A 27,256-nucleotide genomic window follows, 5' to 3' on the forward strand; every position below is an offset into this window, starting at 1 on the left:
TCTGACATCACACGTCCGCCAGAGTGTGTCCCATAAAACAACATTTTCACATAAGGACACAGATGTGGACGTAGAATAATAGCCAACAGATCCATGGAGAGTTGAGGGGCAAGTACATTGAAGATTGGTACTTTCATTCAGTGACGGCCCTTTTAGTTCTCTCATCTGGTCTGAAGAGACATTACAGCAAAGTGCACTCTTTCTGCAGCGTAGATACAAGTACATCAGCTCTTCAACTAATCGTCCTCTCCTCAAACTTGTGCAGAAGTCAGGTGTTGATACCAGAGCAAATGGTTCACTTCAGTCCAGTTCCTCAGAGAAATCACATCGTGTGATAAGTGAAATTATATTTAACATGTTAATCAAAACATAGCCTTAAGCTGGAGTGTTTTAATAGTGTATTGATCATCACCTCAGCCATCATATCCCCCCCCCCCCCCCCCCCCCCTGTACATCATGTTCTGTAACAACCTCCTTTATCCATACAAATCTTTCTTGTTCTGTGTTTACTTCTTGTTAATTCTCTCAATACGCTCACACAAATCACAGCCTGTCTGCTCCTTTGGAGATGCTCCATGCATTGATTTGTGGTGCTGCTCTGTATGCATTGTTGCTTACTTCTCTTCCCTGACCTTAGCTACGCCTCTGCACTTTCTTGTTGCCACTCTTGCTCGCACTTGATTCACAGCTTAGCCAATCAAATGTTCTGCATGATTATTTATGGCTGAGCCCTCTCTGAAATCAAAGGCTGCTGTCCTTTGTGTCTGCCTGTAGCAGGCCTTAGCAGCCCTGGTGTTTTTATTTTAGGGTTTTATGTGTCTGCACCTTGTTTAGAGACCCATGTGTTGGTCTGTATCCAGATTAGCTATGATACACATCTTCCCACTAAACCCTACTCTTTTATTTGATCATCTTTACACTATTGTGTTTCCTGTGACTAGCTGGAGATTAAAAGATTGTTCCGGTTTATCACAAAGTGATGCGAGGCTGCTGAGCTCCTCCAGGCAGCCAACTCCAGTGTGCTGCTGCTCCCATGGCATAAATCCAACGCACCCTTTTAATGTTCTCAAGCTGTCAGTTCTGCTCGTGTAGCATTTCAAAAGCTCCATCTCCACCCCAGCATCCACCTGTAGGCTCTAAGTCTTATTATCGTCACTCCACACTCCCTGGTGTGCTAAGCTTGCTGCTACCTTGTGGGTGAGTGATGAGGTCAGAGCTTAGACATCAAATATCACCTCTGTGCATATTCTACAATCACAAAACCCCTCAGGTTTAGGACAATAACCATTTAGTTGTGTACTTGCAACATGAGACTATAAAAATACCTTGAAACAAACAGGGCTCAAGTTTTTGAAAGGTAAGAGGCAGTCAGCCCAGACGCAGGGATTAAGAAATACTAAGACTTGTCCGTTTGAAGAGCTTGCATAGTTAGGTATCTACTTGTATTTTCTAATACCTCTGTCATGCTTCTGTGTATTCAGCTGCCTGTCTGGTTTGTTGGCCACAACATCATTCACTCCACCCAGCAATGCCACTGATGCATTTAAGTGTTTTAAATAGAATGTTGGCTCATTTGCAGTTGTCTGCTTTATGACCTGACTCACTGCAGCATAGTCGCATTGTTCCTCAGCAATTAACTTGTTGAGTACATGTTTTCATATCCAATAAACACAAAGCTGCAGAAATATTTTTTTTAGTATTATCTGCCCTCTGTGGCTGTAGATTCTGCTATAGGATCAGTTTCCTGTGAACTTCTCTAATCCTGGACCTATCTGCTGTTGTCTCTTGCAGTGATCGTGGTTCTATTTACAGCATTAAAACGCCAAAGAAAGCAGGAACCCCTCATCATCTCCAAGGAGGATGTCCGGGACAACGTGGTGAGCTATAATGATGAGGGCGGTGGCGAGGAGGACACCCAAGCTTTTGATATCGGAGCACTGCGACACCCAGATGCTGCCGCTGCCTTAGAGGAGGCTGCCAAGCAGAGGCGTGACATCATCCCCACTGACACCCTGCTCTACCCACCACACTGCCGACACGCTCCCGCTGCTCCTGGCCTCATCATGCCACCGGTCGGCTCGGCGTCACGGGACAACGGGGACGTACGCGAGTTCATCAACCAGAGAGTTCTGGAGAACGACTGCAACCCGACAGCACCACCGTACGACTCGCTGGCCACCTACGCCTACGAGGGCGCTGGCTCGGTGGCTGAGTCGCTGAGCTCACTGGGCTCTGTGTCATCTGAGGCTGAGCAGGACTACCACTACCTTAGTGACTGGGGGCCTAGGTTCAGGAAACTAGCTGACCTATATGGGGCCGAGGACAGTGACTTCTCCTAACGAAGATACCATGGAACCACACACACTCTCTCTCTCACATACACACACACACACACACACACATAAACACACACACACACACACACATGCTTTCAGTAACATTTTGATCAGTGCAGGGCTGAGGACAGCTGTGTCTCACAAAAACTCAGTAAAAGAGATTGTAACTGTTACTCATGAAAATACAAAAACATGAAAAAAACAACTGATGTGCTGGCAGACGTTTATTCCATTTAATGGAATACGGTAATCCAGAGCCCCACCTGATCTCTGACCTGACTTCACTGCACATGGAACTCACCAAGTCTTTTTCCAAAGGAGACAAAAGTCCCTAAATATCTATATTTGGGAGCTGTGAGGTAAATCAACCAGTAGAGGGGTGGATCCAAAGATCTTCAATTTCACCAGAGTGGACCTCTTCAGTGGTTAATTTCAGGCCTGAATGGAGTTGAATATCAAAATTGGACAGTATTTTGTACAGAGAATTGGACATTAAGCTTTTGCTCTAATCTCTCCTGGGTTACTGAATAACTGTTTTACAGAGTGTTTCTAGTGGCTTTTAATGCAGGATTGAAGATGGACTGAATCGAGTGTGCGGAACCATGTCACTCAAAAAAACAAATATAAATGTAGTTATTTCAGGACTGGACCACACTCACCGCTGCAGATATGAAGTGAAGAGTGTGGGGAAGACACTTTTTTTTTCTTTCTGACTAAGTGCCCTTTCTGCTGCCCTTCGAGCTGAACTATAAACGCCTGTACGCTGGCTGACACTGGAGGGGGCTGTAACAACTTTTACATGATTGCTTCTTTTTTTTTTTGCTGTCTTGTACAAAATGACCATTCCAGAGGAGCTTTTCTGAAGGAATCCTCGCTCCTTGAAAGTCGCCTTCTTCGGGACACAGAGTAAAAGACAACTCGTATGAATAAATGCACTGATTTCTTTATGTTAACGCAGGTTTTTAGATTTGTTTTTCTTTGTGTTGCACACAAAAAGAAGATGTATGTTAATAACATCATTCCTAGATTTTTTGCTTCTTGATTAAGTGTATATTGTGTCAGAACTGTGGTTGAACCTCATCATACTGGAAGAAAACTAAGTTTTGTTTACCTGTGATTTTACTGGAGGTAAAAGAAGAATACAATCCAGATGTCATACAGACAGATGCTCAATAAGGGTAAACACATGTCAATTGGGAAAATGCTTCACATTTAAATGAAGGACACAGAGAAACCCTGGATTCACAGTATGGCTCTCACTTTTATTTCGAAAATTCAGATGACTGTTGGAGCATGACTTCTCAACAATGACCAGTGAATCTAGCCATTTTTCAGGCTGCACAAATATAAAGCTGCACTAATCATTATTTTTATTACAACAATGGATCAAAAGACTACAGGTAATATGAAGCAGGGCGATGAACGCCAACTCTTCCGATCTCAAGTTTTGGGGCCTTTTAGCTCATTGTTTGGTTTTCATGCCAACGACTGCTCTGTTCTGGTTTAGCTTAATCAACTCTAATCGGGCTCATCTCCAGCAGCAGGCAGCAGTTTTCTATCAAACTCAGTGAACCTGACCTCTCCAGCACCGAACAGCAGGCAGACACAACTAGTGACCATCTCTTAGGAGTAAGTGGAGACCAAACCAGAGCTAAAAGCAGAGTGACACTTAATACTTAATAATTCATGAGATGCACACACTTAACCCCAATTGGATGTTACTGTTGCCCCCTATCTGCAACAAAATAAGCCACGTTAGCCACAACAACAATAACATAATAATCTAATGTCAGTGTTATGTTCAATCAGTACTTGTATATTTTGGGATGTATTCTGTTTGTGATGAGACACTGCAGACGATCAGACCAGTATCAGTGTTACAGGGTAACATCACTCTGGGACTAGAATGTGTTGGTTGTGTTCAGATGAATGAAATAAATAAACAAACACAACAGACAGCCCACAGACAGACGCTAATCAATCCCCTTTCCGTATTGATTCCAAGTTGACTTACTAAAAAGTGACAGACCTACTTCACAGCTGCATCTTGAATGTCTTTCAGTCACTGGTAACCTCATTTTCAGCTCGTGTTATTTCCTGCCCACACCTGTTTTTCTGGCAAGAGGATGTGATTCAAATGTTTGTTCCCAGGGGTATTCTGGCACAGATTTCATTCGCTGCTCTTGTTTGAGACAAGAGAAAAGAAACTTTGTTTACCTTATTTCTTTTTTCTTTTTTTTCTTTTTTTGTTAGCTTCATTCAGCCCACCCCTGTGTCTCATTCCAGACTTGTGGGGTTTTGTTGTAATGTTGTAATTAACCAACACTGTAAGGCAGTTATCATTTGCTTTGTTGCTATTGAAGAAAAAGGTTAAAATTCACAACAGTCAACCTCAGTGCCATGTTAAGAAAAACATTAGTTTCCCATTGAGGGATGAAACCATGTAGTCAGGATCATTTCATGTCATAGCAGGCGTTTGTATTGTGTTTTGGCTGTTCCAGTAAAAGCTGCAGTTTGCTCCAGTTGTGTTTTGTGACTGTGGTCTGCTCTGAAGGCTTAATACAAAAATGTCCACATATTTTTCTTGTTTATTGTAATTCATTCTTTTTTGTACCAAATATTTATAGGACACAATAATGACATTCCTGGAGGGAAAAAATCGAAACAACCTTCAGCTTCACTGTTTTTTCATGTATTTTGGAGGTGTAAAACTTGCTGTAGGCAGTCTACTGTCTGTATATGATGATGTATTATCAAGTTGTTTAATTTTATCAAAATAAACCTTTACAGTTAAAATGTTAGATTTTTGGGGGGGATGAATAATAGCCGCAGGAAACCATTTTCATCCTTCTTACATCTGTCTCCTCTGCTCACCTTGCTCATTAAAATAGTCTGTTTATAAAAAAGAGAAAATTAAATCTCCACTGAGAAGAAAAAATATCACTTTCTGCTGCCACTCCAGTTATTTCTTCCACATCCAGCAACAGAAGCAAACTGCTCTGAAGCTTTATGTAAGATTGCCCATGCATCTTCTTAACGCTTTAAAGTGCAATATGTAACGGCCAGGAAAACTGGAAGGGAATTTCTGGTTTCCTCTAGATAATATAGTGTCTTAACCAAACAAAAGAAGGGACACACAAAAAAATAGGTGTCCCTTGGCTCAATATCATCCAGTTAGGCCATTTGTGAGAGATTACACACACAACTCACAGAGAGCAGACTCCTGGAGCAAACTCTCTCCTCAGTCCACACACTCCTCAAGCTGCCTGTGACACAGTGAACCAGATCTTCCTCTCCACCCTCAGAGGAATGACTGTCTCAGTCTCTCTCTGTTCACATCCCACCTGACAAGTCTCTCTGACTTTGTGACATGAGAAGTAGCCATGCAGCTTAACTAAAGGAGTTCCACAAGACTCTGTGCTGGGCCCTCTCCGCTTCTTCCACTACACAATAGAAATTAGTGTTGTCATATACTCTTGTGGCTTCTACCACTGCCTGATGCTGATGACCGCTATTCTTGTCACCCCCTCCATCTGACAATCAGGTAGAGGCAGTCATCGCCGCATCCAGTTCAAACCTACAGCCATGTCCAACTGCGCCACTTTTATTCAGCTGGATATTTATCATTCCATCAAAGGACCTTGTGGGCTCTCACCTCACACAACACTCTTTTTTCATCCATCTTCACAGCAGTCTCATGTCTTTAAAAAACTCTCAAGCACTTGTATTGTAGCACTGAACATGCTTTAAGCTGTTCACATGATGGCTGTCATGCAGCTTTGTTTTGACATTTGTCTAAACATTTTTAAAATACAAACACACAAATATACGTAAAACTACAAGTCTTTTATATTTCTTTAACCACGTCCTTATTGTTGCACAGTTACCTACTTTAATCAGCTCCACTTCCTGCAGCTCAGCCGGCTGCATAGCTAACTTTTTTGCTCTGTTGCCTCCACGCAGTTTCTCCTGAGATAGATCGGCTCAAGGAGGATCCACACATTGGATCATTTAAAAAAGAAGAACACAATTTTTTACTTGGGCCTAGTAATCCCCCTGTGACGAAATTGGTCGTCAAATACAGCATCTGAAGGCTAGGCCCCTGAAATAGGACACAGCTACAATCTCTGTTAACCCAACACACCTGAAAACCCATATCCTTTGACTATACTGAGCAAGTATATTCTGGTGTAAACAGAAAGTAGATGTCACTGTTTCTGTTCATCCAGACTCAAACAGAATTGAACTCAAATAGAATTGAAAGCAAAACAGAGGCAGCAGGGTTTTTGAAGGTCTCCCTGTTAGCAGATGGAAAACCTGAGAAGAGTGGACACCATGTGAAAACATAGCAACAGTTTAAATCTGAAATGAACCAGTCTGATAATGAGCCACTTGGACAGTGTTGTTTCATTTACTTTTCTTCTAACGGTATCACCTTTAAAGACAAGTCTTAGTACTTACATTCTTAAAAATACATACAAAACTCCACATGAGCATGTTTTTTTCCGTAAATGAAACTGAGAGATGAATAAATAACCAACATGGTTGGACACTTTTTATTCTGAAAAAAAAATACATGTTGTGAAACTGCCAAGAGGTTTGACAAGACATGGGGTTAGGTGGTTGAGGTCGGGGTCCATTTGAATTTATATACACATTATAAATTATGTAAACTTTTTTTTCAATGGCCAGATTTGAAACCTTTATCCCTGTTCTACTCACTGTGTACCGTCTGTATGCAGCCGATGGACAGTAGACTGAGAGGAGAGCCTGTGTGTGGGTGCGTTAGTGTGTGTGTTTGTGTGTGTGTGTGTGTGTGTGTGTGTGTGTGTGTGTGTGTGTGTGTGTGTGTGCCTGCGTGGGTGGTTACCCAGTGGCAAGCGTTAGTGATGACAGCTGTAACTTTACCATGCTATGAGTACACAGCGTGCCTCCATTAGTGCTTCATACATTTTCTCAATGTTAATCTTTGATGGGAATGTCATGCAAGGAGATAGAAAGTGACTGTCAAACTCACTAACCCTGCAAGAAGAATACCTCTCTCTCTCTCTCTCTCTCTCTCTCTCCCTCTCTCTCTCTCTCTCTTTTTTCATAAACCCAATACAGATTTTCACAAAAATGCGCGACCATTCATTGTTAAGGCTGGGAGTGAATACTGAGCCGAGCTTGTTCACTGGGATGTTGAGCTGTGTGTGTGGCCTGCAGGGCTGGGCTTCACTCCTACTCAAGGCACAACACACACCTGGGGAGCAGTTGGAGGAGACTGAGAGAGACACACGCAGCAAAAGAAGGAGTCAGATCCTCTACAAACCAAGTAACACTGGGACATTTGTATTGTCAGCCTGCAATCGGAAAAAAAATTAAAAGTTGGAGGATTTCAACAGAAACCAATAGGGATTTATAACTTTTTACTTTTTCACTGGGACAGTGGGCCAGGAATGAGTAGGAGAAAGAAGAAGGAAAGATTTAGTCCAGGAGGACTGGGACACATCACGGTCAAAGCAGGCTGCTGCGGAGGGGTCACAAAGAGCCGTGATATCCTGAATAATAGACCATATGGCCCAGTTTACACCAGGTACTAAGTAAATAAGCAAGTACAAATTTTTCAAAAAGCAGGGTTACAGAGTGCCTCTGTCTCTTAATGTGATCGCAGACTGACTCCTTGATGTTGAGATCAGGGCTCTGTGGGGACCAGACCATCTGCTGCATGGCTCCATCTTCTTTATGACTCTGGCTCTGTGTTTGGGCTCATTGTCCTGCGGCAGAATGAATGTGGCTGAGAAGTAGTCTCCGGGAGGGGACTGTGTGATGGACAAGAAAAGTGTCTGACACTTGTGCACTGCATGTCATGTCTGTGGATACATCATCTATTGGGTGACATCTGGAATTTTTGAACATACGATTTTTATGTGAGTGAAAAGGAGGAACAGGTGTTATCGTATAGACCAGTTTTCTTTGAAACTGTCTTCTTGGACAGGCCCAGTAAATACAGGCACGATTAAAATGCAGGTCTATATATCTCCCTTAATGATCCTTTTCTTTATTATATTAAAAGATTAAATGAATTTATATAACGTGTTTGTTTTAGGATTGGATCCAGGGTGCGTGTCATTTTCCCGGTCGAGAGACCTAACAGAGTAACAGCAGCTTGTGATGAAATTCATTTGGTAGAGAATGATGTAAGATAATGTAATTGTTGTGTTATCCATGCACAATGAGTATCAGCCTGATTCATTCATTTTTAAATGAAATGTCTTAGAAGAAGATCAGAGATCATCAGTACTTCCTCTCTGTGAGACTTCAATCTATGTGTTTGTTGGTCAAATAAAGAAAACATCAGCGTAAGTTAGGGAGGTCAGATATATCTGTCAGCCAGTGTGAGTCAGACGTGGCTGTCGTCGGCCTCCCACTACTAACAATTAATTTACACGTGTACTGATAACAGCGTGTAATCATTGTTTTACTTTATGCAAATGTGTAATAGCCACTTTATATGCCTTTCTAGATTTGAGTTACTGAAGGTAGTAGAACACGAATTGACACAATCTGCTTTTATAACTGTTCGGACCCCTCGGCGTCAGTTTTGAACGTGCTGGATTCATCTGTTGTGTCATTTTTCAGCGTGCAGAGTCAACATATTTTTCTAAAGTGCTACATTTATTAACAGCAGCAGAGTCTACAGGGGGTGGGCCTGCGGGGCTTGTGTGTGAAGTTGTGAACAAAGTGCCCCCGTGTCACATCAGAGACTGTCACAGCAGGTTTACATCCACACTGCTGTCTATGGTTAGCTTGAGACAATGGGCTGTGTGGTCTGTTTGACTTCTGCGTCAACCCTCAATTCATCGAAAAAAAATGGAAGTGTCTCAGAGTGCCCTGCGTGTCACAAAATGACAACACCTGAAAATGTAACAAACCTGAGTTCACCATCCTAGTTTAGCATGCTAATTTGGACAAAATATAAAGTGCAGCTGAGGATGATGGAAATATGTTTCGGTCATAAACCAAAATTACAGTTGATCCGGGGGGAATATGAACCTAATATCATGGAAGATCATCCGACAATGGTTCAGACCTGTCAGCCCGGATGAAAGTGGTTCAGTTGTCATGTTGTGTGTAGCGAAGTGAAGTGTATTAAAAAGACTGTCCTAACTTTATGAACACTGCTACAGGTTTGGCTCTCTGCAATGATTCCATGATGCCTTCTTGATGTGTTAAAAATGTAAGTGATGGAAAATATCCGCAGCCCTCATCATCCGCTGGTTTCTTTCATGTTTAACCGTGAAAAATAGAAGTCTGCTAGATATCATTTTGTTTAGACCGGCTTGTTCCATTATGATTAAAGCTGTATTTGCTATGTATTTTTAAATGAACAGAAATGCCCATGCTGACCAGATGGGAATTATTATCAGACAAAGTCTTGTAGAGATGATGATGAGTAAATGGGGGTAAAGCTAAATTAAATAGAGGAATATAAATATTAGACTTACAAAGACAGTAAAGTCAAAGCAGAGACACAGAAGAAGGAATGTGAGATGAAATGACAGATAGATGAGAGTAAATCACATCCTTAATCTTATCATTTAAGACTCAATATTTAATCAGACATCTTCTAATTAATTACAAACCTTTTAATAATACTTTCCAATGATTAGAGGATTATCCTCTTCTTTGATTATTATAACCTCCAAACATATATACGATTAGATTTTTCTGATTAATCCCCAGCTCCCTCCTTCGTCTTAATGGGGCTCACACTCAGAGCTTTTCTTAACATGGCACAGTTCAAACACGGAGCTGCAAGTCAATTCAGTACATTGAACACAGCGTTCAGATCTAAAATGGTCATTTAGTCGCCTGTTGTGTGACGCACAGCCTTGGTTCTCCTCAGTCACTGGGTACTGAGGCTGTCCCTTAAGTGTCTCATCAGTCAGAAACCCCCCTATTCAGGTGGAGTTTGTTTTTCATTATTTTTCAGTCAGTGTGCAGCCACTTCCTGGCACCAAACTGTTCTCTGTTCACGCTGCTCTGCAGGGGGAATTCATTTCACTACATCAGGTCGTCCTGTCTGCTCGGTGCAGATGTGGACCTGGACCCAGGGTGAGTCTGAGTGAGATGAAGGCAGCTGCCCAGTCAGACTCTGATAACATTGTCAACTGCCTCCTGTTTAGAGATTGTGGCGTCAAGCATTTCTTGACTTAAATAGCGTTTGTATTTGTATATATATATATATGTCTATGAACTCAAACAAGAGGACTCCTCTCTGCAGATTCATCAACACACAATGTGTCCTGCTGCCTTCAGACGGCTGCTGGGATTTAATGAAGGAGACACTGTTCAACACAACAACTGGCTGAACATGTATATTACATTTTAAGCCTTATTTAATAATTGGTGCATATTTACTCACAGAGTTTTCTGTATTAAATTAAATCAGCACATTTTACAGACAGTGAGACATTGTGCCACTAACAGAAGCCATTTCCATCAAAATATCAACTGCTCTTTCCCACCTGAGCACCACCCCCCACTCAAATACCAGGGACAGAGGATTCCATGGTCAAGACCAGCCACTTGTCACTAAATCTGTTGCTGTTAGAAAGTGAAAGGTGAAAGCATCATGAGAGCTATAGAAACCGAGCAGTCAACTGTATTCAAATCAATAGTCAGTTTCTACAGTATCACCAGGAATTTAACAGAGCAAGGGTCACACCTTAGAACTTAATTGGTCCCATAGTGAGAACTGTCTTGGAGCCAGAGGCCCTTCATTTCAATCTCAGAATCCTAAAGTTTTTTTATTCAATTGCCTCATTATTGGAATGACATGGTTTTTGGTAACTTTGCATGTTGCAACATTAAGACTTTAATCTAGATTTGAATTTAGATCAAATTTAATATACACATAGTCAATTAACTAAAAAAAAGTCTGAATTAATGCAGACTCATCTCAAAGTCAAGGATTAATATAGATAACAATTAAGCTATAGATACCAAGACTATTAGTGTAATCGCTCGTCAATTCAGTCGTCTTCTTTTTTTTTAAGCTACATAAAAGAGAGAAAAGTAAATTATGAGAAAACTCTTCAAAGTTTGAATCTAAATCCAGCACTGATAAAAGACAAATAAATTTCATTTAAGGAAGCAACTTTGTCCTTGAAAAACCAAAGATGCAGTTAAGAAAATCAATTTCTGTGTATACATTTATGTTACACTATGGCCTGTTAGACTAATCAGTCAATACCACTTTTTGAGCAAGCATCTTGAGATGCAATTTCATTTTTTTCCTCGTAATTCTTCGAGTGGAACTCAAACGACTTTTAAGCAATACATTTCGCTTATTTTTTTTTTACTTTCAAGTAATAGACTTTGCATTGATCATAGAAATAAATAATGAAAACTACATATTTTTTAGTCTGTGATTTGATGAAAGGAAAGCTACATTCTTAAAGGCAACTTGAAAGGAATCAAAGTTCATATAACCAGAGCTGTAGCACAATGAATCACAGAGGTGGACCCAACAACCCAGCAGTGAGTTAATGCATGAAATGTACATGTGGGTGTAACTATCCTGTTCATACCTCGTAATTACCTATGCTGTATAGAATACAGTTATTTTTTATTCAAAGGATTTTCCATTATAGTTATTGGGTTAAGGGGGGGGGGGGGGATTTAAAACGTGTGTTTCGAGTTCTTCTTTTCACAGGCCTGGGCCCCTAAAGCTGATCATTGAAAGAATCCCCTCGCACTGGCCGCTTGCTACAAGTTGAGCTCATCTTATTTTCTATGGTGCTATGGATTGGGATCATGTGCATCTACTGTGGTTTAAAGAAATGTAGTAAGGTATCTGGTATTTTTCAATAAATCCATTATATTTTATTATTCAATATTTATAACATGTTGTAAATGGGGTATCATGCTTTGGGGTACTGTGGGCGGGGGGATTAATCAGTCTCTCCCTAGAATTCACAGCTCCACGTTACCGGTAAAAAAGGCCTTGAATAGGAAACGTCCAGGTGCACCAATAAGATGGACACTATCGCAGGGTAGCAGCTTCAGAACTAGTCTCCAGATGTAGCAAGATGTTCTGTTTTCTCAGGGAGTGTGGTAACAAGTCTCTTTACTAGAAGTCATTGTAGTTCTGTACAGGCTTCAAGTTGCTGTGTTGGGTAGGGAGGGGAACTGTGTATTTGTGACTCTTGCAGATTAAGTCATATGGGCCGCCGTTCCAAAATCTACATTCAAGTCTACACCTACGGTTCATAAAGGAGGAATCCTTCGCGTTCAGGTCTGTGGTATTTAAAAGCTTCTTATGGGAAAAGGTTTCCACTTTGAATTGTATTCAGTCAAACAGTTGTCCCTCTGAAGGCAGTTGTAATTAGGATAACTGTAATTCCAGTGATTGTCTTATAGTGCTGTACTGCTTGTATTCGGTGAAGGGTATTGTGGGGAGAGGCTTTTTCCTTTGCATTTTTCAGTGTGCTGTGTCCTGTGCGCTTTCCAATACCCAATATCACCAGGAACTCCTAACTAATTGTTTGTACAAGTTCCCTTGCGCATCAAGCATCACGTAAGGTCACTAAATGTATTCACATTTCTCTTAACATTCATTGTCTGCTATATGCCTCCATTGCAATTAGCTACTTTACTTTGTATTGACAATACAATGAGTGAACCCTCGTAAAGGATTTTCTTATTGCATAATGAATGCATAGCTTGTTGTGATTGAACACAGTTTTGGTATGTATTTGTTCTTTTTGGGGGCTTGTGTGGGGGAGCTTTTATTGTGCTTCTTCAGGTATGACAAAGCTTGGATCTTTGTAGAGCACGGATGTGACCTGGGCTCGTATGACACCCTTTTCAAAGTGGAAATTGAAGGCAGATAAGTTCAATCCATCAAATATTAATGTGGGAAGCAACAAATTCTCAACCCTAGTGGGTGTCACTTTAATGGGTTTAACTGCCCTCATTGTTCATGAAATGAAAGCAACTTTTTATTCAGTAGCTGAGGAAGGCTCTGCATGGTGCAGCTTCAATTTGGTCTCAAATGCAGTGCAAATGTGTTGCAATAGTTTATATTGCTATTGGGTTTGGTTGGGTTATCCCTGCACTTCTCTTCACAGAAATAAGAGTGCGAGACTGGCTGAAGAACTAGTGAAGTCCTCTAACCTGGAGCAGGTAGTAAGGTGAAGAATTACATCTTGGAACTGGCTTTATCTTAACCTCAAATAATCAGTAACAATAATGCTTTACTAGCCTTTCTCTGCTCTGGCCACAGGGCCCTACTGCTTTGCATCTTTAACCAAAAGATGAGTAGACCTCAAATCTTTGAGTATTGTGTGGTGGGTGTTTTGTGTAGATCACTCTTTGTTTCAGATCATCCTCGCCTGTCCACTCGATCTCACCTGCCTCTGAATGCAGAATCTTTTCCCTTCGGTTTCTCAGGTCACGTCAGTCTCATGGGTGCTAAGTTAAGTAATTTCGGTTCCCTTGATTTTTCTTTAACACGCCATGGCTTAAATGTGTAACTCAACATGTTGCATGCACATCAGCTCTGCATAACATTTTATTTGTAATGCACAACATAATGTTCATGTATTTTTTGTCAAACACTGCAGTAGTGTTCAGTCGAGCTTTTTTCGTGAGGGGGGATGGGCAACACTTTTCTCTCTTTTCAGATTTCTTGTTCAGCTTAACTTGCGACTGAGCCAGGCGACTTAACCCTCTGCAGGGAGTCATGGGATGTCTTGGTACAGCCAGCCTCTATGGTCTTTATTCTTTGACGAATTGTGCATCACGGAGGGCCAATAGCTGTGGTAAAATGTGCTACGCCATTGGCGGTAATCAAAAATTACACCGATCATTTGTCTCATTGGAATTTCAGTGTGGGGTTTATGTGGGAGGGGGTGGGGAGATTTACATTGTCTATCTTTTTTCCATTACAGCGTTAAACTTGGAAAGAAAGCCATACCAGATCGCCTGACCCGTGAATCCTGCGGAATTGCAAACGGGAAAACAATATTATCAGGGATGCTGGTATCTTGGCTTTGATAATATGGATAAAAAGATATCTTTGAATTAGTCATTCCCCAATTCAGTGTCGTTGTGGGGAATGCTTGGGATTGGAGAAACCGGTTGTCTCTTTCTTCTAGTTTCTGCCTCCTGACCGAGAGAAATCCCTATGTGGTGACAGAATAATATAGCAGCCAGGTGCTGAGTGGTTTTCTTTTCCTGGGGGAACAAAGCCTTGGTTTTGTTCCTCCAGGTTTTGCTTTTGCCCGTATTACAGCAACAACAAATAAGCAAAAGACTCCGGTGGTGGCACTCCTGACTTTGTCAGGACAGGGTTCAATTCCCTGCGGTGTCTTGCTTTTAAGAATGCTGTGCAATGGGGTACAAAATAATTCGAATGACAGTTGGTCCCATTTTGAATTGCAAACCACAAGTTTTGGTTGGTAACAAGGAGACATTTGCTAATATTGAAACTTTCTTTTATTTGAGTGTAAATGATCAAAGTTTTCGTGTGTCCCAGTCCAATTTAACTTCTTAGAAATTTTCCCATTATTTACTACTTGTTTGCATTTCACTGTGTGAATCATGACAGATTGTACCGTGGGTAGAAGTGCTTTTTTGAAATCAGTTAACTGCACATGATTGCAAATGTCTTACGTAGCAAAATGACAGCTTTGAATAAAATACCTTCTGCTCACTTATTATTTTCTTTTCTTTTTGTATAGTCTTAAATGAATGATGTGATTAGTCTGACTTTTGGCAACATGACAGCTTGGAGAATCAAAGTGCCAACAAAAAAAACATTTGTGCATCGGTGATAACTTGGGGGTCATCATAATGAAGTTATGTTGGATTGAGGGGCCTTCAGTCATTTGTCCCCAATGATTTTGGATTATTAATTTTATGGAACACTTTTGGCAGAAGTCCTTTTGTTGGGGAATTAACTAGTACAGTATTAACATCTTAACAGTGAAATTAAGATTAAGATTAAGATCCATTTATTCGTCCCAAACACATGCAGGTAGGGAAATTTAATCTCTGCTTTTTACCCATCTGGTGCAGGACACACAGAGCAGTGAGCGACCATGTACGGCGCTCGGGGAGGAGATGTTGGGGGAGTGAGGTGCCTTGCTCAGGGGCACTAGAGAGGGTATGGAGACTCTTGGATTTTTGGACAGATCAATCCAGGTTCGTCTTTTGTTGTCTCTCCGTGGAGTCGAACCGGAGACGAACCAGAGACCTTCTCTGCCCATAGTCCAAGTTTCTGCCACTCGACCACCGCCTCTCCGAAATGCACACTTGGTAAAGGTAATCTGTAAAAACAAGGATTTATGTACTACTATTCCACGATAATTTGAAAGTAGAGGATGCCTGATATCATCTGGCAAAGTGACTGCTGATGAACATTAACCTTACAGCTAACTCGTATGCATTTACATTTTGTATGAATGTTGCTAAATGTTAGCCTGACGTTGTCATACTCACAATTCTAGTCAGAATGTGAGTCTGATACCGCTCCATTGGGCTGTGATTATGGGCCGTGTTTCAACCGAACCAGGAAATAAAATTCCTCTTCGCTCAATTGGATAGACCTATAACCAATCAGAGCAACGCAGTATGTTACGTATGTAAAGCGACGCATAGTTGTTGTCATCAGACCTCAACTGCACGCACGCTGGAAGATGTAGAAGAAGATCAGTAAAAACGATTTTTGCCGGAGTTGTAAAAAGAATTTAAGGATACACGGAGAGCTTACCAACACGATCAGCATTTTTGAAAGAAACAGTTAATGTAACAGCCCCCCCCCCCCCGAACATGACGCAGAGTTTCTCTACTGATGGCACACGGCTCTTTATTGTTCACTTCATCGTAGCCGTAAATACACCGTAAAACTGGAATGACATTAAGTATATGATATTTTAATCCATAAAACCAAACACAAACGTTAAAATACAATAAACAAACAGATCACCACGAGACAAGTCTGATGCGTTAACGTGATAGCGACTCCCGTTCCGCGCTACCTGCAGCAAAGTAAATGGGACCAGCTTCTTTACCTCGTTCCGCTGGCGAAGGGTGTTAAACTATAGTTTTTGAGAAATGCCGCACAGCCCGCATCCGGTCGTAGTTCCTGCTCCTATCCTTGTGCCGGCACTGTACGGCAGGTGTCTTATTGCACTGGTCCACAAGCGAGGGATCTGGTGCATCTATTAACATGGTCCGCTCCTTAAACTGCAGGTATTTATGCGAGGGGAGTCGTTACGTGTAAAACAAAATAAGCCCAACACAAAATAACAGAATAAAACAGTATGCATAAAGTGGCAAGTGTAGCAGTCAGTTACAGTAAAGGTGAATGCACGTACAAACAAGTTCTCCGTTTAGGATTACAGCTCCACAACACATCAAACAAATCATATCGCATTTGTCGGTCCTGTAAGAAATTAATAACACGGTTGTAACGCAACATTCCCATGTCCCATCTTCTTCGCGACCATCGGGGCCAGCTGATAGATTAAACTTTTTCCGAATCCCGTAGGAAGGACGGCAAAAACACCTTTTCAATCTACAAATGCCTTGATCGCGTTTCTCTGTTCCTCTTTCAAAATTAATGCGCTGTCGATGTCTCCTAAAACAGACTCAATGGCAGCATCTACACATCTCAGCTCTCCAGCGGTAGGCATGTTTGTGGAAAACAACGTCAACCAAAGTGCACTTTGATGACGTAGTAGTTGATTATGTTACCGTTGATCATCTGTCCATCATCGTATAAAGCCCGCCCTGACAATCTGATTGGTCCGGATGATTTCGAACCGGGCATAATTTCTCCCCAACGGAGCGACTCCAGACCGAACTTCCCGACCTCCAATGTTGTGGGCGGGGCTAAGTTCGTCTGGCATCCAGGCTAGCTAAATGTACCTTTTTTTCAAATAGTATAAAACTAGAATAATTTATAAATGGATGCTTACAGAGCTACATACAAGGATCTACAGAGGAAAAGCATGCAGGCTAAATATACATCAGGTGTTATATGGTATTATGAGTGAGCAATTTTTGATGAGGAGAAGAGACAAACATGTGTTGCAAGCACTTACATTTTGAAATGATTTGCAAGCCAAAAATAGATTTATTTAAGCAAACAATTTTTTTTGCATGTTTATCATTAACCATATTACTGTCAATAATCACCCCTCCCATGCAGTTTTACTTATATACACACACAAACTCTTTCTTTGTGTGCTGTCAGAACGCTAGACACTCACATAATCTCTTCCTCTCTCTTGTGCTCCCTCAACTTTTCCTGCACACAAGCTTAACCTGGTACTGCGTAACATTTGTGCCACAAAATAAACCCGTCACAGAAGGTAAACTCTGATTTCCTCTTTCGTGTCCAATCACAACTCTTCCACAAAAGGGTGAAGGAATGTGGGATTAATACATGATAATGTCTCAGCTTTCACCAATGGAAGCTGAATGGAAGGTGTTGTTTCCAAAAAATAGCAGTGATGTCTGGACTGAATTGTGGAGCTGAAGAGGAAACTGGGGTTGTTCTTGTTTTCTGCAGAGCTGGTGATCATTCTCTGTAATTTGGTTAAATCATCTGAAATGTATGCAGTTCTTCATTGGTTCAGTGCATCTCCCTGGAATATAGGTTCATATCAGACCCTTAACGTGGGTTAATGATTATGCAAATAAAATGGGTAAACTCAATTTGTGTAAGCCCGTCCTCTATGTCCCTGCTCATTAATAATAAGGCAGCTTAATGCACACATAAGCACACAGATTATCACCCAATCACAAACCATCTGCATAACCAAACAGTTGAGTGGAGCGTGGAACTGTTAATCAAAAGACTCTCCATGCATCTCCACAGGCTCCGATTGAGGGCTCTCCTGGAAATGGGAGAGAAAAGAGGAAACGAAGGTGAGAAGGGAGGTCGAGGGTAGTGCATTCTGGAAGATGGAGATGTAGGGGATGTGTGAGGGTGCGCTGATATTCTCAGTCAATTCCAATAAATATGTCACAAAGACGACACTTGAAGGGACACAGATCTGAAACGTTTCCTTTTGTGTGAAATTGTGAAGTTAAGCGTGAAACTGAGGAGACTGTTACAGTGACAGAGTCGTGAAGCTTCTGTTATCATAGGAAAATCCAGACAGACTCCAGATGTGAGCTTCTGTGGCTTGATCTGTTGATACAATTCCACAGTATCTTCATTTGACTCATTAACCTGACATTCATGTGTTGATTAAAGGACAATAACGTTAATAACATTTAGGGAAACCAAACTTACACCTGGTATTAAAATGTAATCTCTATGATTAATGTTGTTGTATTAAATCACACACACACACAGTATGTGTGTGTGAGAGAGAGAGAGAGAGAGAGAGAGAGAGAGAGAGAGAGAGAGAGAGAGAGAGAGAGAGAGAGAGAGAGAGAGAGAGAGAGAGAGAGAGATGATGGTGGGTCATGGATCCTGATCGTGGTGGCAGCTGATCGTGGACTATGATTACAACAAGACTCTACAATGTGCCTACTCAAATATTCTACCATTACTTACAATAACCCCCCCCCCCCCAAATGTATTTGTCATTGCTGCTTCTTCCATCCTTATCAGACATTCTCTTTTGTACAAATTCTTAAAGCATTGAGACACTTTTCCTGCAAATCAATGTTCAGTCAGGAACACTTTGTCATGATTTAACCATTTATTGCACAATGGGAATACAGGTGTGCTTTGTGGAGGGCTGCATTCTTTGGATATTCTCTGGATTAGCGAAGCAGCATGCTAAGAAAAAACGTGCAAAGTCCCCCGGTAGGCATAAGCATGCGAGATACATTTGTTCAAGATGAATATAATTTACCACAACCATGTTTGGACTCAGTGCTAAAAGGTGGAGGCTGGGGTGTTGGAGGCAAGTTGCTGGCAGCATGAGTGGCAGTTTAGCTGAGCAGGGATCAGTGAGGAGGAGGACGTATTTAAAGGAACTGCTTTGTTAAGAGAATGGGCTGTGATTGGTGGGTGACTGACGAGCACCCACAAACCTATCAGAAGCTGACAGCTTACGACAGCTTAGCGCATGGCTCTGTGTCCTGCATGACCTGACGCGATGCTTCTTTGTAATTACTGTTATTTTGTTGATGGCTCTTTATGAGGTTTCTACATTCTTTTTACCCTGTTAAATGTTGTTTTTTTGTAGTTTTTCCTTACTCTTGTTGAGGATTAACGGGAAAGGATGTTGGATCTTGTTAAGCTCTTTGGGTCAAATAGTGATTTTTGAATATAGGTTAGAAAACCTATAAACTTTGATTCATTGATTGTTGCTCCTGGACTTCCTGGTCCTCATATTCACACACAGTTATCCGAAGACTATAAACCCTGGTTCCAGTCTCCCTGTTCCACATGCCGAAGTGTCCTTGGGCAAGATACTGTGCTGCAAATTGTTTCTGACAGCTGTGCCGTTCTCATAGAGAAATTGCTGTACATAGACGTATGAATGTGTGTGATTGGGTGAAATAAAATGGGTGACAAAAACTGTACTGTAGCACTTAGAGTTGTCCTCAAGACTAGAAAAGCTCTGTATAAATAGAGATCATTTACCATTTTTACCATAAACTACCTCTGAGATCTGTTCCTCTTCACCAACAATCATTCATTACTTTTTTACAACTTCTTACTCTGCATGTGAACGTAAAAGTTGCCTCAGAGTCTGATTCCAACGTTAGGGTGCAAGGAAAAGAGAATCCAAACATAACAACGTACTAAAGCAATTGCTCTGCAGGGATTTGTCAGGAAAATGGTACAGTCCTTCCCCTGACTGCTGAGATTAAAAAAAAAAACAGGAAGAGGACGATCTGAAGACTAACTTCAGAGCAGACTCAGTTGATGGTCGTCTCTCTGGTGAGATCCTTGTTGAATCACATCCACCACAGATGGCGTGAGAGAAAGAGCCACTGAGACTGAGGCTGACGAGTCCAGTAAACAGTTAGAACCTGCTGGGTGTGTTGGCTCCATCAAAGACCGGTACACAGAACAGTATGAAGAGAAGTGTCTATCATTGCTCGTCAAGGTTTTCTTGACTACAGGAGCAGAGCTGCTTTGGAGAATATCTTCAAGGATCCAAGTAAACTGATAGGAAAGAAGATTTCAGTACTTTTTGTAAACTGTGCTCGAGTAAAAGGATGTATTAGCCATCAGACAATTAGTTTCTTGCCCAACGTCACTCGGAATGTAGACTGGAGGAAATGGGTATCAAACCTCCGACCTGATCATTTGATGACGTCCCCACCTCCCTACCCTCTGAACTACAGCCGCGCCCCAAACAGTATGAAGTATGAACACACTGCACCAATACGTAAAGACAGTATTTTCCTAATTTTATTCTTGCTTGTTATGTCCGATATAAATGTAATTATTATTGCTATTATAAGTAGTAGTAGAAGCAGTGATCAGGGGATAATCAGAGGGGAGAAAAATGAGAGGTTCTATCATTAAAGGAGCATTCACTATCTGTGATTGAGTGAGAAGATATAGAAAAAAAAATATTATCATAATATAGAACACTAATGTAAAACAGTTCTGTTTTGTTATTGTGTTTTTTCATTGGGATATTTGGTGAGAAAACTAAATCAAAACATGTCAAAAAAGGGGGAGAAAAGCTAAACATACTTAACACAACAGATATAAAAGTATTGTCTATAGATATATTATGCAATAAAAAGCAGAGTGGCTTCTTTAGGGAAATATACAGCAGCAGTTGGAGCCTGGAACGAATCTTAAGTATATAGCAAAGTTTCATATCTTCCTCTTTTTTTCCAAACAGGACTTTTATTGTCACCATTGATCAGTGCACACGCCCAAAGTGCCATTGCCTTCGGTGTAACATCAGTAACTGCTCCTCCCTCTAGCTAATAAATGTCATCACTTTCATTATTGTCAGACCCCTACACAGGGGTTTGATTCCAACCTGTCTGATCATCCACTTTGATCTGCTTGTCTCACTTATTGTTTTTACCAAAGATGTCACATTAAAAGATTTCTGCTATTAACTTGTCAGCATAACTGATAGAAGCAATAATTAAAGCTACACTGAGTACAGTGGATCATCACTGTCACTGGACAGATAAATAGCTTGTTGCATTGAAGCTCCTCTCATCAGTTGAGAGCCTCGACATCCAGCTGTCAGCAGCTGGGAGACACAGTGTGTTACTATGAGAGCTTAATGGAAGATGGCTGAAGAAACACAACCTGGTGTGACGACTTTGTTGCAGATATGTGGCTGCAGAGCTATAGCCTTCATCACCAGTGCTCACAGGCCTGAAGTAAAAACCAGTGACTTCTAATTACAGTCAGAAGAAGCGCCATAACATCATGCTATAAAGAATCATGGGACTATGAATCTCTGAAGTGGACACGATTCTTTGAATTTACACAGTCATGACGTTCTGGTGTTTGAAGGTGGAAATCTTTAATTTGAACGTCACAGATGTAAGTGAGTTTTTCAATTACACTGACCTTACGTACACTTATCTCAGGACAGAGTGGAGCAGCACTGTCGCCCTCTCACACACTTTGACCACTTCTCTCATTTGAGGGAAATCAAACAACTGCGACCGATTAGAGCGTGGGAGGTGACGGTGGAGCTGGAGCTCAGATGGCTTGTCTGCAGGGCGCAGAGAGGAGAGGGTTTAATACAGCCGCTGTGACTTTCTTTTTGAAGGCAGTAATTACATCTCATCACGTCCACTCCACATCACGCTCCTCACTCTGCTAAAACACACCTTTATGCTCCGCTCCAGTCGCCCCATTGATTGAGACCAACTGAACGCGTGTGGCCATCAAAGGCAGAGTGTTGCTGAGCCTAAAAATAGGTTGCTTTTTTCTACTCTAATTTGACATCACTTTTAGTGAAATGCCAATGAAGCACACCTACAGTATCAGCCAGAATCAAACACCAGATCTTTCCACTGTAAAACAGACTCCTAAATATGATTATTTATTTGCCCTCTTACTTCAATATAAAGATAAATACAGTGCACACAAACCTTGTGTAGATCTGCCAGTGATGCAAAGCAGATCAGAGCAGGTCTTTGTGCTCTGAGCTCATGCGTAAGCCCTCAATCTGATTCTGATACAGGGAAAGCAAGATCTGAGGTTTGTAATTGGATAAGATGATCTATTTATGCCTAAAAGCCAGAACGCCACATGTGATACTTTATTTAGCACCAATTCACACACTGCTGCTAAATTAGATTTGGGATGTACTGTATTCCTGTCGTTCCCTCTATTTGTCTTGGTGCCACATGCAAATTAAACCCACAAACATTACGTTCACAGGATCAGAGCTGCAGACAGTTTGTAACTCGTCTCTTTTCAGGACAAAAAGGCACACGGAATGGGGGAGACTGGGATTGAACCACCAAGCTCCTGGTTAGAGGATGACCGAATCTACCTCCTGAGGCCATTTAATAGTACACTGTGGCAAAGGACCATGCCACGGGGCTCTCCCACACACAGACCGAGACACAACTTTTTCTTTTCAGCATCTTTTATTCTCCACACAGCAGACAAGAGCAAACATAAATTCAAAACTCATAATAAAGCAGCCAGCAATTTCTGCTGGTGTCTGGCTTTGCCGGCCAGTGTCTCTGTCTCTCCGCGTGTCCGTCTCAGTCCCTGTGTGATTGCGTGACTGTCTTTTTGAGGCAGGTCAGCCGCTGCCTTTTAACCTAAGGATCCATCGGCTGACAGATTTCACATGCACTGATTGATCCTCTGCTACAGGTGAAGGTAAATGGTTTTGTATTTATAAAGTGCTTTTCTAGTCTTGATGACCACTCAAAGCTCTTTACAGTACAGTTTTACATTCACCCATTAACACACACATTCATAAAGTGCATCTATTCGCAGTACTTTGTTATTCTATGGGGGGCCATTCGGGGTTCAGCATCTTGCCCAAGGACACTTCGGCATGCAGATGGTTCAGACTGCGGATCAAACTGCTGACCTTCAGGTTGTAGGACGACCACTCTACCCCTCAGCTCTCCCAGCCCCCCCACCGCCACATACACTCATGAGCTCATGTATTACATTTGTTATTAAAATGTATACCAGCCTTAATAGAACATGCTTTCCCCCCCAACATTTTTAATGCAATTGTAACAAGTAACAGAGACTCAACGCAAACACTTTTACCCTGTGACATGGAGCAGGTTCAGAAGAGTAAAGGCTGAAATATGCTACTCCGAATCCGGACGGGCAGATGTTTCAATGGACAGGACTGATGTTACATTGAAATAACCGCTTACTGACTGTATTGATCCATGGATCGATTTGTCCTCTCTGTCCTGCAGGAACTACCTAATGCTTCAAGCTTGTTTCCATCTGCTGCAGGCAGCTGTGTTTTAGAGAAAGTGGCTCTGGTACGCCCACTGTGCACTACCTGATCTGAACCACCTAACAAGTTAAAGAGCAGCTGGGGAACATAGTGGAGCATTTGGCAGACATTCTTCTAAGTGGCTGGTGAAGATCAAAACTGAGCCAAAAGACAGTGGATATAGGACTGTAACTGCCATGCTGCTTTATTCTCAGTAATGCTGCAGTTCTGTCACAATCGAAAAATATTCTTGCAATCAATTAAAAGCTCAAATGAAAATTCCATATTTTGATCCACTTAAATGTCCAGTGTGTACGATTTAGGTAAAAGGGACTTATTGGCAGAAATTGAATATAAAAATAATGCCTTACCCTAGAATGAGCTCTTAATATTTACTTCAGGAGTGGGTCCTCTCTTCAGAGGCCACCATGTTGTTTACATTAGCGCAGGCTGGACAAACTGAACACCAAACTGTGATGGTGAGGGGTATACAGGGTTAGGGTGAGTTGAGGGTATACAGCTGCAACATGCAACTTCAACACTAGATGTCGCTAAATCCCCCACACTAAACCTTTAACATAAAAGATCACTCTTCTTCACAAGAAGATTTGAGCTGTTGAAATTACTGCTGCTTTGCCTGATGCAAACACACCTTCTTACTCATTTTAGACACATGACTTAATACTGCTGCCGGCCACAGATAGTTCAGGAAGTAAAAGAAAAGAAGCCTATGTTCAGTCTGTTGGTCAGAGAGGTGCAATGTCTAAAACTGTGGCAGCAACGCTGTAATGAGGGAGACGCAGGAGATAATCCAGACATTTTCCACAGGAGCTGGAGAGGACAACAAATAAAAATACAGTGAATGTTTGGGTTTACATTCATCAGGTGGACTCCAAATAGATTGTAAGGTTTTTGGTTTTACTAAATGCGACAACCGGCTTTTCCCTAAAATAAACCCAAACGAAAGTACTTTATGTCGTGATCAGCAGGAGGAACTGTAAATATAAAGGGTCATTTGTTTCCAAAAGAAGGCACTCATTTTTAGGGTATTTTTTTCCCTTCAAACATGTAATTGGTTTTGGTTTAAATGAGTCATTTTATGAGGTTTTCTTATGTATCTGGACTATGTCAGTTTGTCGGGGGAATTTGTATCAACACATTATGTATTAGTTTGTATATGATTCAACCCAGGTGCATTTGAGGCTCTTTGATCTTGTACTCCCTCTAATTTTCAGGAAAAAACGAGGAATATTACATTACATTAAATTACGATTTGAAAGCAAAATTCTCAGAGAAAAACAAGAATGGATTCATCTGAATGCATGTGATAATTTGCTTATAACACCCCTATCAAAATATGTGAGGCATGAAGGACTCTGAGGAGAAACACAGGCATTTAAAAGGAAGGCCACAAGAAAGTTGAAAGAGAAAAAACAATCTCTGATTCGAGTGCACCAAATCTGGACTTTAGAGACCAGTAACATTATCTGCATTTAGATTCCCCACACTGGAGGACAATGTGTGTTTGTGTCTGTGTGTGTGTGTGTGTGTGTGTGTGTGTGTGTGTGTTTGTGTGTGTATGTGTGTGTGTGTGTGTGTGTGTGTGTGTGTGTGTGTGTGTGTGTGTGTGTGTGTGTGTGTGTGTGTGTGTGTTTGTGTGTGTGTGACGCCAGTGGCTTCCCCTCTTCATGTACCTCTCTGAATTCTTCATACCCCTTTACACTCCCTGTGCTACTGTTAAATAATATATACCAGCTCCTGCACTGACTGTTCCAACTCTCTCCACAGCTGTGCATCAACACAACCCATTTACTGCTGTGGAGCCTCAGAGTCCTGTTGGGTTGATGCAAAGCAGCAAGTTATGTGCAAAATATAACTGGTGAGCACAAAATGAGGCAGTGCTTGTTGCCTGATTATGCTCAGAGTCGGTAACATCAGACCTCTGAATCCTCTCAACACTTCCTTACTCCGGCTAAATGAAGGAAAGCCTCCTTCAGGGAAACTGAATCAGATGCATCAGCCGGGCAGCTGGTTGCCATCACCAGCCACTCTATTTACCTTGTTTAAACTCAATGCTTCAATCATTCATAACTCAACTGCTCACTGGAGGAGCTGAGGACCGAACCACCAAACTTCTGGTTACTGGACGACCCACTCTACCTCCAGAGCCACAGCAGACAGAACAGCCAAGGTTCAATGTATTCTTCATAAACATATTCACAGAGATAGAAAACAAGCCCACAGGTCGGTTATACAAGCAGCTTTTTGCAACCCATGGTTATACGTTATATTGGTAGATGATCTCCGATAGCTGCAGCAAAGGAGGAAGTCTGGTGACATAATATAAAGATATTTATGAATATAAGTGCAGTGTCAGCTGAATCTTTCTGTTTGGTATGGTCTATTTGCTTGGCCTGTAGTAGTGCTGGTTTAGGCCTTCAAAGTGACATGCAGTAACTGAGCTGCAGCAAGTAAGGACAGACTGCAGGACTCAGTCTACAGGACCCTGATGCTGCTCCACCGTGACTGCACCAACAGCTGTTCACCTGTTGATCAAAACAGCCGCTGTTCGATCCCAGTCTTCTCCCTTCTGAATACAGAAGTGTCAAGATTCTGAACCCCAAATTACCCCTTCTCATAGAGAAGGGGATGCACATACAGTAGATGCACTGTATGAATGTGTGAATGTAAAGCATACTGTAGTGGTCATCAAGACTAGAAAAGTGCTACATAAATACAGAGCATAGACCATAGAAGCCTGAATTGAAGAATCGCACTGACGTAAGCGACAACATCACTTATGTCAATGAGCCCCAGCTGCCGCTGCTACAGAATGAAACATCAACGCCATTGATATAATGCAAAATATTGGATGATTTTCCGATGCTCATAAACTTAATCAGCATTGCGTTTGGCAAGAGCTTGCATGTATGTAAGTCCTACTCTCCAGCTCTAAAGACAATCATTAAAAAAAATAAAAGGAAGTATATTACACAAAAATATAGTACTTTTAAAACTAACAACTCAAACAGCAGTATAAGTAAAATGAAATAAAGATAAAGTGTACATCAGCTCTGGATAGTAAAAATGACCATGTCTCAACATTCAATAAGACAATCAATATTGTCATCAGCCATCAGTAGTTTCATCAGTGTCTTGTTAGCTGTGTGTATTTAATGTCTGTGTTCCCCTTTGTGTTTATCCCATTGTTTCATTGGATCCGAGCCATTCCAAGCTTCAGTCTCAGGTTTCCAGTGCCTATGGTCCAAGCCAAAGTCACAGACTTGCAAGATGCTACACGTTCTGAAGTCTAACATTAACGGGACAGTCTCTGTCTCTGTGATATGCACCAACATTCTGTGAAAATGTAGGCAATAACGGATGAGACACATTTAAAAAAAACAAATGATGGAGCTGGAGTTATTAGACTCCTTTATCTGTGAAATTTAGGCAATACCTGAGAACGGTGTACTGAGTGACACACCAACAATACATTGTATTTTCGCAGCCTACCTCTATTCATAATTACTGCCTTTTATT

The 27,256-nt window shown here is 41.5% G+C and overlaps 1 protein-coding gene across 1 annotated transcript in view; it reads left to right on the forward strand.

The window, feature by feature from the left end:
* Positions 1 to 5,130, forward strand: part of LOC128455143 (cadherin-6) — a 74,046-nt gene extending 68,916 nt beyond the window's left edge. Inside the window, exon 12 of the mRNA XM_053438819.1 lies at positions 1,792 to 5,130. Within this exon, the coding sequence (XP_053294794.1) occupies positions 1,792 to 2,339 (548 nt within the window). The 3' untranslated portion in view covers positions 2,340 to 5,130. The remainder of the gene's footprint in view (positions 1 to 1,791) is intronic.
* The last annotated feature ends 22,126 nt before the right edge of the window (positions 5,131 to 27,256 follow it).

This window comes from Pleuronectes platessa, chromosome 13 (genome assembly GCF_947347685.1).
Source record: "Pleuronectes platessa chromosome 13, fPlePla1.1, whole genome shotgun sequence".
Taxonomy (NCBI): domain Eukaryota; kingdom Metazoa; phylum Chordata; class Actinopteri; order Pleuronectiformes; family Pleuronectidae; genus Pleuronectes; species Pleuronectes platessa.